The 12,683-nt window shown below is 32.8% G+C and overlaps 1 protein-coding gene across 1 annotated transcript in view; it reads right to left on the bottom strand.

Annotated features, from left to right (window-relative positions):
- The window catches only part of LOC148623518 (RPA-related protein RADX-like), a 37,642-nt gene extending 27,264 nt beyond the window's left edge, over positions 1-10,378 (bottom strand). Inside the window, exons 1-5 of the mRNA XM_088565377.1 lie at positions 10,223-10,378; positions 7,885-8,049; positions 7,337-7,463; positions 4,299-4,427; positions 422-594 (exon numbers count right to left, since the gene is read on the bottom strand). Coding sequence (XP_088421503.1) covers positions 422-594; positions 4,299-4,427; positions 7,337-7,463; positions 7,885-8,049; positions 10,223-10,312 — 684 coding nt within the window. The 5' untranslated portion in view covers positions 10,313-10,378. The remainder of the gene's footprint in view (positions 1-421; positions 595-4,298; positions 4,428-7,336; positions 7,464-7,884; positions 8,050-10,222) is intronic.
- Between the last annotated feature and the right edge of the window lie 2,305 nt (positions 10,379-12,683).

The following is a 12,683-nucleotide window of genomic DNA, read 5'->3' as shown; positions in this document are numbered from 1 at the left end:
ACCCAAAAAATAAATCCTAAATGTCAAAGATGGGTTCAATTAAAATATGCTAATACACTTCAAAGTAAGAGAGCCTAAAAATACACCTTTAATTTTTTGTAAATACTTTTTTTGTGGTTGATATCTCCAAACAATAGTTCTGTAACATTACAACAGTGGCTGATCAGAAAGGTCATGAGAACAGAAGCAGAATAAAGTGCTGTTAGATCCTACATTCAGTGACTGAATGGAACAATTGATAGGTCTATTTTTGAATTAGAATAATGTGCATTAGTCTTTAACATCTCTGATTAATGGTTTTCACAAAAAAAAAACAGATAGTGAAATGTACATTTAAACTGAAAAAATGAATTTCCCAGCAACAGTTTCCTTCATATATCTATAACTCAATCCAGTTTTACAAGAATTCCTAGAACCATACCTGTAAAGGCCATTTATCATTCTTGGTCATTTTGGCATAATGTAGTATCCTTTTTCTGGACACAATCCTAACCAGAATGGGTGGATTCTTTAAACCTCGCCAGTTATTGGAAAGTTCTCTTAAGGTGTACAAATCAACTGGACATACATCACATGGTTCTTCTTCTGATCTCTCTGCAAATATTCCAAATATAGAGACACCAATACAGGAATTTAATATTATATATGGATAGTCATTTATAACAATGATAAAAAGTGTATTTTTATAGTCTATAGCTGTATTGACTTCCAATTAGTTCATTTATACCATTCATGGATACATCCTAGTACAATGAATGATAAAGATTGATAAATTTTGATGGCTTGCATGGGAAGTCTATGGAAAGAAAGATAGATTTTTTATAAATTGCATGGGAACAGCCTATGCAAAGAAAGGTGATTTTGACAGCTTGCATGGGAACAGTCTATGGAAAGGTAGGTTACAATAGCTTGAATGGGCACAGTCTATGGAAAAACAGATAGATTTTGACAGCTTGCATTGGAACAGTCTATGGAAAGATAGATAGATTTCAATAGCTTGCTTGAGAACAGTTTAATGACAGAAAGATAGATTTTGACAGCTTGCTTTGGATGAGTCCAAGCAAAGCAAGATGATTTTGCACAAGAACAGCCTATGGAAAGATAGATAAATTTTGATAGCTTGCATGGGAACAGCCTATGGAAAGATACATTTTGACAGCTTGCTTGGGCACAGTCTATGAAAAGATAAATGGATTTTGATAGTTTGCATAGAAACAGTCTATGGAATGACTGATAGATTTTGATAGTATGCATGGGAATAGTCTATGGAAAGATTGATAGATTTTGACAGTAAGCATGGGAATAGTCTATGAAAAAATAGATAGATTTTTTTTAACTAGCATGGGAACAGTCCATGCAAAGAAAGATGATTTGACAGCTTGCATGGGAACAGTCTATGGAAAAGATAGATTTTGACAGCTTGCATGGGAACAGTCTATGAAAAGATAGATTTCGACAGCTTGCATGGGCACAGTCTATGGAAAGATAGATAGATTTTGATAGTTTGCCTGGGAATAGTCTATGGAAAAGCAGACAGATTTCGATAGCTTAAATTGGAACAGTCTATGAAAAGATAAATAGATTTTGATAGTCTGCATGGGAACAGTCTATGCAAAAAAGATGATTTTGACAGCTTGCATGGGAACAGCCTATGAAAAGATAGACAAATTTTGATAGCTTGCATGGGAACAGTCTACAAAAAGAAAGGTTTTGATAGCTTGCATTAAAAAAAAACCACCAGAATGAGATTGGCATTATGTATTACACTGGAAGACATGAACTTAGCTGTTGATCACTCATATCACATGCAAGAGAAAACAAAAAAGTTTAAAGAGAATGATTTAACTAAAGATCAAGTGAAAAGATTGTAAACAGTTTCTATAGATGATTTAAGAGTTTAAAAACCTGATGGGTTTGTTTATATTCTCAACAGGAAGTAGATAAATAAAGGGGAGAAAAAAGCTATGATCTTTCCTGAAGAAATATGCAAGAGAACTTATACAACAATTGAGAAAATTCAGTTAAAACCTAATTTCTTGTCTCCTATTTTTCTGAAGACCATTTCACCCTCCATTATTATTGAAATTTTCTAAACAATTTAAATATTTTTAAATCACAGGATAATTTTATAGGGAAATAATAGAGTAAAAAAGACAAGTTTCATTGTCTTCCAATTAATGACAGATTGCTATCGTTTAATGTATTTTTTTAGATTTAAAAACCTTAAGTCAATTTAAATTGCTTAAAAGTTTTTTTAAAAAGTTATGTAGACTCTCAGGTAAATGAAAAAAGAAGACAAATGTATAAAAAAAAAATTTATTTTTTTTTCATTTCCATGAAATCTGTCTCAGTTTCTGTCATTGAAATTCTTCCTGTACTTTGTAGGTTCTCTTTTGATATTGACTTTTCATTAAGCCCTTCAATTACACAACTTGTTTACACAAAACAATGCTCAATAATAAATTAAACAGTACATGTTTTTGACCTACCCTGTTTTAAAACTCTAATTTCCACTTAAAATTTTAACTTAACTTTTTAGTTACTTTTTACCACCTTTATTTTGAGCTATTAACTATGTCATACTGTGAGGAAGCCTAAAGATAAAAAAACCAGTGGAAATTAAAATGTTTAAGTATTGCACATTGAATTTATTGGACACTTTAAAAACTGGAATGAGAGTTTGTGTTTATAAATGATGTGTAGGTAAATACAGTAGATGAGAATCCCACTTGTCAGGTAATGGATAATGGAATCTTTGAAAATATAAAAAAAATGTTTTTATTTAAAATATAAAAAGTAGATATGCATTTCTTGTTCCCATTTTAATTTTTATTTTTTCCAGCCAACTGACCAGATTTCTTCCAGTCAAAAATCTGTTAACCAATAAATTCAAAAACTGTAGCCTAAAAACACCATCCAGGTTTGTCTTAGTTGAACAACTGAAAGAAAGAAGAAAAAAGGAAGACCTAAATTGACATGGTGAAAAATTATTGAGAAAGGAACAATTAAAAGTGGTACAAATGAAAGAAAAGCTGACATAAGAGAAGAGGAAGCCTGTCCTTGCCCTATGTTTTAATTAGCTTTAGACTGAAAATGATCATAACTAAGATGGACGTTAATTTATTCAATGACTGTAGCTTGACCTCCATTGGAGGATAATTTATACATTTCATAATTTAAAATGTTTGAAACATGTGTACAGCATATCAAAATTTGCAATTTATATGATTGGCATTTTTGTATTTGATCAATCAATCAGATCTGGCTTTGAACTAGATGGACACTATATGAAGTGCTTGATGAGCTAGCTCACAGATGCAACAGCTTCAAGGAAGACTTATCACCCCACTTTGAAATATTATTCACTAAGAAGTTAACAAAACATTACTCTGTATCTTATATGTTGTATGATTCTGGGAGAAGCAGTGACTACTTAATTTAAAGTCTTTGGCATGACTTGCACAAGGAACTAACTAGAGACCACAGGGATGGTGACCTGAAGAACTAAACAGAGGCCACAGGAATTGTGACCTGAAGAACTAACCAGAGACCACAGGGAAGGTGACCTGAAGTACTAACCAGAGACCACAGGGATGGTGCCATTAAGAACTAACCGGAGGCCACAGGGATGTTGACCTGAAGAACTAACCAGAGACAACAGGAATGGTGACCTGAAGAACTAACCAGGAACCACAGGGATGGTGACCTGAAGTACTAACCAGAGACCACAGGGATGGTACCATGAAGAACAAACCAGAGGCCACAGGGATGGTGCACTGAAGAACTAACCAGAGACCACAGGGATGGTGCCATGAAGAACTAACCTGAGGCCACAGGGATGGTGCACTGAAGAACTAACCAGAGACCACAGGGATGGTGCCATGAAGAACTAACCAGAGACCAGAGGGATGGTGACCTGAAGTAATCAATGATGTCTTCTTTAATAATGACCTTCCCACTTACGTGTCTTACAAAAAATATAAGTATTAGACTAGCAACACTGTGCAGCTGCTTCTAATTTATATGAAACTCAGGCCATTTTGTTTTTGCTTTCAGGTACTGTGAAAGTACATTAATTGGTAGATACCAATTTTCACGGATTAGGGAAGAAACACAAGTTCATTAAATTTGTGGTTTTGAGGCTTTCAGTATACACATCAATGGGATTCTGCATTTTGCTGGAAACCAAATTTTGTGGTTTGGCTTAACCACAAAAACCACTAAATTGGTAGCCCATGAATAATAGTATTTTCACAGCACACTTATAGTTCTGATTAGTCAGTTTCATCTCTCCTTACCTTTTCTCCATACTTCACCCTCTAACTCTGCACTTGACCAAATGTTGAGAAAATATCCACGTGATGATGTTAAGGGGACATCAGATTTTTCTACATCATCACAATCTTTACACCATGAAAGTTCAGCCTCTAATATAAAATCAAAGAGTGAAACAATTAAGGGAAAAAAAAATAAATTCTCTGATTGTGAAACACTTACAAAAACAGTGCATTAATGGAACATTAAGTGCTACCCGCCAAATAATGGTGAAAAAAAGGGAATGGCAAAATGTTCAAAATGGCTTCACTCGAAAACTACATTTTGAATTTTGCTGAAAATCAAACTTAACCTATCTGTATTTTATGGTACTAAACAACTGTGCAAAGTTTCTATAAAATTCATCAATCCATTCTCAAGTCATCATCTGGAAACTGTCCAGGGAAAGACGGACAGAAGGACACACAACTTTTTGAAGGATACCAAATAATACCTTGCCACTGTGTAAAAGGAAATGCAAAACCTAGGAAGAAAAAATCAACCAGTGACTCTTACTTTAATGTATGACCATGTAAATCATAATGGTTTTCAATTTTTTTCAAAAGATATATCATGAAACCTGAGCTGTAATAGGTGTTAGTAGTATTCTTCCTTCCCAAGTCTTTGAATAAATTTCAAAAGGCAGTAAATTATGACATCCTAAATATGTATGAAATGAAGACAATGAAAGGTATTTATCACCCTTCAGATGGGGTGCTTTATGAATTTTCAAAATGTTTAATCAAATCAATGAAAGAAAACAATAAAAAATGGTCTCAAAGAATAATTCAAAAATTCTGGTGTAATGAACTTTTATTAAAATTGTCTTTGCAACCAAAATAACATTCATGTTATCATAAAAATAAATTATATTTTGTCTACCTTTTTTATTCATTTTATTTATTTTAATTTTTCAGAATGTTGGCTTAATCAAAATGTATCTTTTTACCTATTAAGGTACTATATTTTTACTTGTATACATCTTTTTTTATAAGACATACTTAACTGCTCTTTTAAAATTCCATACCAACATGTAATACTTAAGCCTTGTCAATATCTATCTTTATTTTACAAAATGCATTTTTATTCAGATTTTATAAATGTATATTACAAGTATTATTTTTATAAAATTAACCATGTTTCTTAAGCCAAGCAGGTGGGAATTTGTTTTTGATTGAACACAATGTGTTTTATTGATGATGTTTAATCTATGTAGACAGGTATGCGACACTATAATTTACTTTATACTGCGATAATTCTATTCGAGCAGTCAAAATGCATCGACCCTATATTTACAAGAGATATACATGTATGGTCACTGACTGGATATAATATTGTTGTGATTTTACAAACATTATATTGTTTTTAAATCGCCAGGATGTTGCCCCGTTTTGAATAAAAAAACATTGTTTTTCTTGCTTAAAACATACACAAAAAAACGTAATTCTTGACAAAAACTTTGATGTACAAATTTGGCTCAAACTAGTGAAAATGCTAGATATAGCCTCACATTTTCCAAGAGTTCTAAGCCTCATCTGTATATCAGTTTTATGTCAAGCAGGTGCACTGTTATGGTTATCACTATTAATATCCTTTATTACGAGCTAATTTTTTAACTTGCAACAATTGAGTAATATTTTGCAACTCAAAATCACCTATACATGAATTTTCAAAATTGACAAAAAATTATCAAATTTGAATTGTGATGTACTTACTGGTATGTGTGTCAATTGTCAATGTGTCTGTATACAGGTTTATGTAAATATGTTTTCACTAGTTTGTTTTGTAAATACAGGTGTGACTATTGTAAAATTGTCTTTTTTATAAAACTGTTTACTGTGTGCTTCACCATATTTCAAATATCAGTTGACATGTTTACAATCTCTGATCACCTTTTGGTTAGGCCAAAATATATAACTTAACCAAGAATATTATCCTGTCCACAACCAATTTATATTTGGTAATAGATAAGTAATATAGGATACACAAGTGTAATAGAGTGAGTGTATCCATTTGTATGTGTACTAAAAAATATATTTCAAAGAACACATTGTAATGTGCAGGGAATATATGCAACCACATTAAAATGTTAAAATGCAATGGATTTTACTTGCAAAGCTGTCCAACTTCTTTCAGTAGGTAATTGACAGATTTTTGTAAAAACCTCTATTATTTAGAAGATGGGGCAGAAAGCTCAGGGGAGCTGTCTTTTAGTACTATTTTAAATTTTTGCCCTACTATGTCCCTAAATAAACAAATTAATCAACCACTGAAGCCATTAATGAGACCTACTTGTTTTTAAAGTTATGTGCTTTTTTTAAAGTTTTTAAACTATTATGTGCTCTTCCTTATAAGAGCCCCGTGCAGGTCCGGGTGTCAAAAGAATAGGCCTGCAGTAGCGCTAAGCTTGTAATAAAAGGCGACTAAATAGTGCTCAGAAACCTAGCCGGGGGCTAGGCGCTCTGCCCACAAAGCAACTGGGATGTGTGCCCCAGGTGGTGGAATGGGGTACCCCTGGCATGTTACATGCTGGGGTTGTCAGGCTATAATACGGAAAACCTGACCGCAAACCATAGTGGTGCACCGTGTTGGGAAAGACGCCACGTTCCTCGCACGTTAAAGAACCCTGCTGTGGTATTCGGTAGGAGTAAAAACCACTGCGCTTCACCACAGGAGGCTAAATTGCTCGACCTTACCCATCCCTCCCTTTTTCTAGTGGCAATCAAAATTTGTGGACCCTACTGTCCTTGTGTCCCATCCCTTTTTTCATTTCATCATCATTTCATGTTCATTTTATCATCCATTTCATGTTCATCGTCTGAATATAGCTGAAATATTGCTGCTTGGACGTTAAACCCCAACAATCAATCAATCAATCCTTATAAGAAGCTGTGATGAAATGATGTTTTAAACACAATTGATATGCCAAGTCCCATATACAGTTGGATTTCTGGGAAACACACTTTGCTTTTAATACAATGTATTCTCAAGAAGTAACTATTTGGACGATTCTTGTACTTACTCTGAGCCACATTTTCCACAGATCCAACAGTTATACCCTGAATTATCAGAAAAGATCTTTTAAGCAAGCTGGTTTCATCATATCTAAGTTGGCACCTCTTCAACGTTACTCTGCTGCCCTCAAATAACTTAACAAATAAAACATTAAAACATTACAAATGAAAACCAATATGACTGATATCTCTTTACGGTTAAACTATTTCTGACGACAACTGGCAAGGGATAGATAATTAGAGAACAATGTCAGGTTGTGGGAGAAATTATCAACTGCTTCACACAAATTCCAATAAAGTGAGATATGATAATGGTAACAGTTTCTGTCTAAACAGTTTTTGTTCTATTTCTGAGTGACACCACAGTCAGAATGATGTTGGAGTTGTTGATGGAAATCTGTGATAATGTTAGCCGTGAGCTGAAACACTGATATTTCTAAAAAAAAATACAATTAATAAATTTGTCCAGCAGAAAGTGGTGAGATCTTAATAGCCCAATAATTATTGAATTAAACTATTTTATTCAAAAGTATGGTGAAACATATGATCATTATACCTGACCATGCTGCACATGACAGACAAGACTGGGGTCTAATATAGCTTTTCGTTTTGATAATCCATCTGTCAAGGTAAGTTGATAAACATCTGAATTATTCCATTCCTTTAAACCCAGCTGTGTACAGTGTATTGGATCTGCTTTATATCTTTGTATCTTTATGACCTAAAAATAAGCCAGTTCAATGTTTAACTACAAGGCTAACACTGAGCTAACAGAAAATTTTTCTAGAAAATGAAATCAGCCACACTTGAAATATAAGTATGTTCAAATCAAGTGAAGTCTTGGTCTCGATCTACATCAAGAAATTGAAGTCTTGATTTGCACAATTAAGCTTCTAAAAACAATAAATATAAAAAAATTAATATCAATCAGAAATGCTTTTACTTAAAACGCAATGAAGACCTCGATTGTTCTGACTGGTTTACGGTTCTACAAGCGAAACAAATACTATTACATTATTGATGTGGGAACCAGACACACTTGTGATTACAGTCCGGACCCCTGCGAAATACAAGACTACTTTCCCAGAATTTTCCAATTTTAGAGCATTTCAAGAATTTTTTAAATTCCTAACTTTTTCCTGTTTTTCCAGTGACATGGGAACCTGCATATTGTTTGACATGTTTGAGAGGATCTATGCACAAATTGTAATTTCCTCTAGTAAAGACATTAGATATGCCAATTTTCTGCTTGAACAGAAAAAAATCTTATCCGACATCAAATATCTGCCCCAACCATCAGGATTTTTTTTTATCAGTGCATATCAAGTCTACTATAGTATTTAATCTAAGTGCTGGTAGCACTGGGGTCTTTTATTCTGGTGAAAATTGTAGCATGAACAAAATTTCAAAGATTACAATAGACAATTTTATTTGCACAAACACATTTACAGTAAATGGTTATGGCATAAACATGATGTAAAATAAAACTATAATCATACGTTTGCATTTCCCGTATTATTTAGAACTGTTTTTCCTAACACGTATAAACCAAATGTCAATCAATTACTGATTTCTGAAGTAAAGACTTTAATATTTGGAAAATAATCAGAACTTCAATAAGCAATGTAATTTTTGTAGTAATTATGGTATCAGCACACACAGTGTGGGAAACCAGTGCTCGCCAACTCGCCAAATACGAGTAGATATGTAATTTGGCGAGTTCTCGTTAGCTTACACTTATCAATTTAGCGACCGTCATTTGATTGGCGAGTTCCAAGGAAAGTTAACCAGCCAACAGGTTATTTAGTAAAACATCCCTTATCATACATTAAAAATATGTTCCCTACATTTTAAGAAGTTTAGCTTGAATATGTCACGTGAATTTTGGCATGATATGCACAATTTTATTGACTAGTAAAGCATTGTTTACAATCTGCCCTTTTAATTTCCGGTAAACGGGTTGTGCCAAAACCTATGTGATGGTCGCGATCTCGTATTAGTATTCAAACGAAATCATCTTAGGAATTTAAAATATGTTACCTTGCAAATTAGGTGTTTATTGTCAAAATAAAAATGAAAAATAAGCAAATGATGAATCTGTTGAAATATAATTTTTGTTTTTAAAATATGAGTTCAGAAATGGAGTTCTAATTTTGTTGCTGTAAAATACATGAAAAACTCCAATGGGAAGGAATATTTGAAAATGGAAAATTTTTGATAAATTTAAATACAAATGAAAAGATAGATGAAGAAAGAAAAAGAAAGGCTGAAGATAGTCAAATCCAAGAGAAAATAGGTGACAGTACAGAAAAAAAAACAAAAATTGACAAGTTGAATTTCTATTTGGCTGGCAAGATCAATATTAAACTAGACAGAATGGCAAGTTGGGAATAAAATGGTTTCCCACACTGCACACAGGAAAATTACTCCAGAATCGAACTACATTTTGTAGGTAGGTGTGACATGCACAATCTCAACTTGAAAGTCGTTACAAGGCCAAGGGGTTGAAGGGCGGTACTCCATGGTACCGCTCAATCTCAAGCTTTTTGTATGACACATCTTTTTGACACCAACCCAACATATTGATATCCAAATGAAAAAGAGGAGGGATGCAGGAAAAGAGGAAATTCGGACAAAATTGCCAGAAACATGTTTACAGGTTATAAAAGATGTATTAAATGATATGAAAGGAATAACATTTGGACTATATTTTGTGTAGTGTTCAGAAACAGTAAGGAAGTTCCAGGTATGAACCGGCGACATAAGGTATTTTGATAAATCAAAACCCCCAAAGGCAAAGGCAAAATTCTTGATTTTAAATGTACATAGTCATAGAATAAGAAATAATTTCTTGGAATCATTACGGTCACTATGGTATATTTTACTATTCGTACATTAAATGTGCATTCGGGTATTTGTCTTCCAGTCAAACTACATTTTTCAACCAGTATTTTGAAGTTTTGCAATTCGAGGTTTTCCGCCATCAAAGCACCAAAACTGGTTGAATATCAATGTATAACGTGCTTGCTCTCAGTAGTGTACGTCTTCAAACAGGGTCAGTATAAGTAGTGTATAAAAGAAAGGTACGAACGGTTTCTCCTTGGTTTCCGGATAATTTCCTATCATGATTTAAATCAACATGAACAAAATGAATGTTTAACCTGTAATCATTTATCTTAATAGGCCTCACACTTCCTGATAGCCTTCAAAATATTGTAATGCTCGTATCTATGATTAAAGGGAGACTATGCAAAAAATTAATTACTAAGTATTTATTGAGCAGACAGGGAGTGTATATTAGAGGGAGAAGGCACTTGTAATTCTCTACTTTAAACACTGTCGTTGCTATTTGGTGTCTCAAATTTCTCTGTTCAAAATAGGGTTACTCAGCTAAGGGTATTCGAAAAAACAAAAAAACAAAAAACACTGGATTGATTTTGATGAGTGATGTACCAAATTAAAGATAAAAGATTGTAGAATAGCAACATGTATTTTTTTTTATTTATCTAAAATAAAAGGAATGTAAATATTTTTAATATAAAAAAAAATTTCTTTTTACACAAAAACATCCACTTTTTTAAAGGTTCATAGAGGATGATTTGTCAATGAGTGTTTGTGAAAACTATTGCATTTATTAAAATGAAATTCACTTCAAATAAGAGAGAAAAATCTACTGGATTGCAATGGCTATTTTAATAAATGTGCTTTGGATAACAGTGGAATGATGACTAAATGAATGTACCTATGTTTTGAGAAAGAAAGATCAAAATTTTCATTTTCATAAACAATACCCCAGTAAACTGTTAATCATTGTGTCTTTCTGCTTGTATAAAGAGTAATCAAGGAAACCAAGATTATAGCGGAAATCAAAAGAATGTAATCCAGAAACAAAAACCAGACATGGAAAACGGACAAACACAACAAAAAAACATAAAGTAACTGAAATAATACATACAAAGTAACAAACGTAAATGAACAACATATGAAATTACTACCAAATGAAAGATTAAAGAAATTTCTTTTAAATGATATAATTTTTATTACATAATAATGAGTTAGTTTGAAATACTTCATTAACAGTTAGCAGTTGACCAATTTCATTAATTTTCCATGGGAAAATGACTGATAAATATTAAGTAATTATTAATTTTACAGGTAATTTTTAACATTTTGACAATAAATTTTGGCAAATATTATACTTTAGTGTTTTGAGAATACATTCCTCAGTATTTTCATCATAACTTTGTCATTACCAGTTTGTCAATTTTATAACTTATATATATTACTTAAATCTGAATAATTTCTCTTCCCCCCTGTATGCATAAGTCAAATGTAAATCTTATAGGCTTAAAAAGCAAGGGAGGATTCAGGCGGGGGCATGGCGGGCGTGCACCCCACCATTGAAAGCATGGGTTGTCAGGGGTAGATTTAGGCGGTTTTAGGTTGAAACTTTAATTTCTCGATATTACCGCAAAAAGTATCTTCACTGCACCCACTCTAGAAGACTATTTCAAAAATTTAATCTAAAAAACTTTAACTATGCGCACCCCCCGCCCAATCTACAATCCTGGATCCGCCCCTGAACGGTATAAAAACCGGGAGGCGCAGTTATTTTTACACATTATATAGACTTAGTTAGGAGTGACCAGCCTCTGTAATAAAGTCCCTGGATGAGTTCCCTTGAAAAAAAAAATAATAAACTATCAGCATGGACCTAAATATGCAAGAGATTTGCAACTAACTAACTAATAGGTTATGATACTTGTTGACAAAATTATCACGCGGCGGAGAACGAGATTCCATGACCTTTCCATTTATTTATTTAACTACTTTTTCCTCCTTTGATGAAATGCCTGAGCATGGATCTAAATATACTAGAAATTTGCAACTAACTTTACTCTCATATTAACACGTGGCAGGAAATTAGATCTTGTACTTACTTAATCTACAATAACAACTTGACTTTGAATGATCATAACTAAAAATAGTATTGTGAATATTGAAATAAAACCTTCAGGTTCCCATTCTACGATATCCTTAGCTTCATGTTCATACCACTTTTTTTTTCTACCAAAACAAACAAACAAACAAAAAAAGAAGTATTGAAAACAAGTTACCTACCCCTGATAATGATTATTAAGAAAATGGAAGTAATTAAAAAATAATTCATAATACTCAACTTTTTTCTTTCAAAAGATAATTAAATGAAATCATCAGATTCCAATTTTTACGTCTTCTGGTTGTCAGCCACAATTCATATCATACCATTTCATCTAAAGAAGAAAAAGTAGTTTAATAAATAAGTGGAAAGGTCTGGGAATCTCGTTCTCCGCCGATGAACTGGTTAATTAACAA

The sequence above is a fragment of the Perna viridis genome, chromosome 2 (genome assembly GCF_037379345.1).
Source record: "Perna viridis isolate PV_CMFRI_1.1 ecotype Kerala chromosome 2, ASM3737934v1, whole genome shotgun sequence".
Taxonomy (NCBI): domain Eukaryota; kingdom Metazoa; phylum Mollusca; class Bivalvia; order Mytilida; family Mytilidae; genus Perna; species Perna viridis.
Note: the sequence above shows the minus strand (reverse complement) of the source record. Positions and strands in the feature narration are given on the sequence as shown.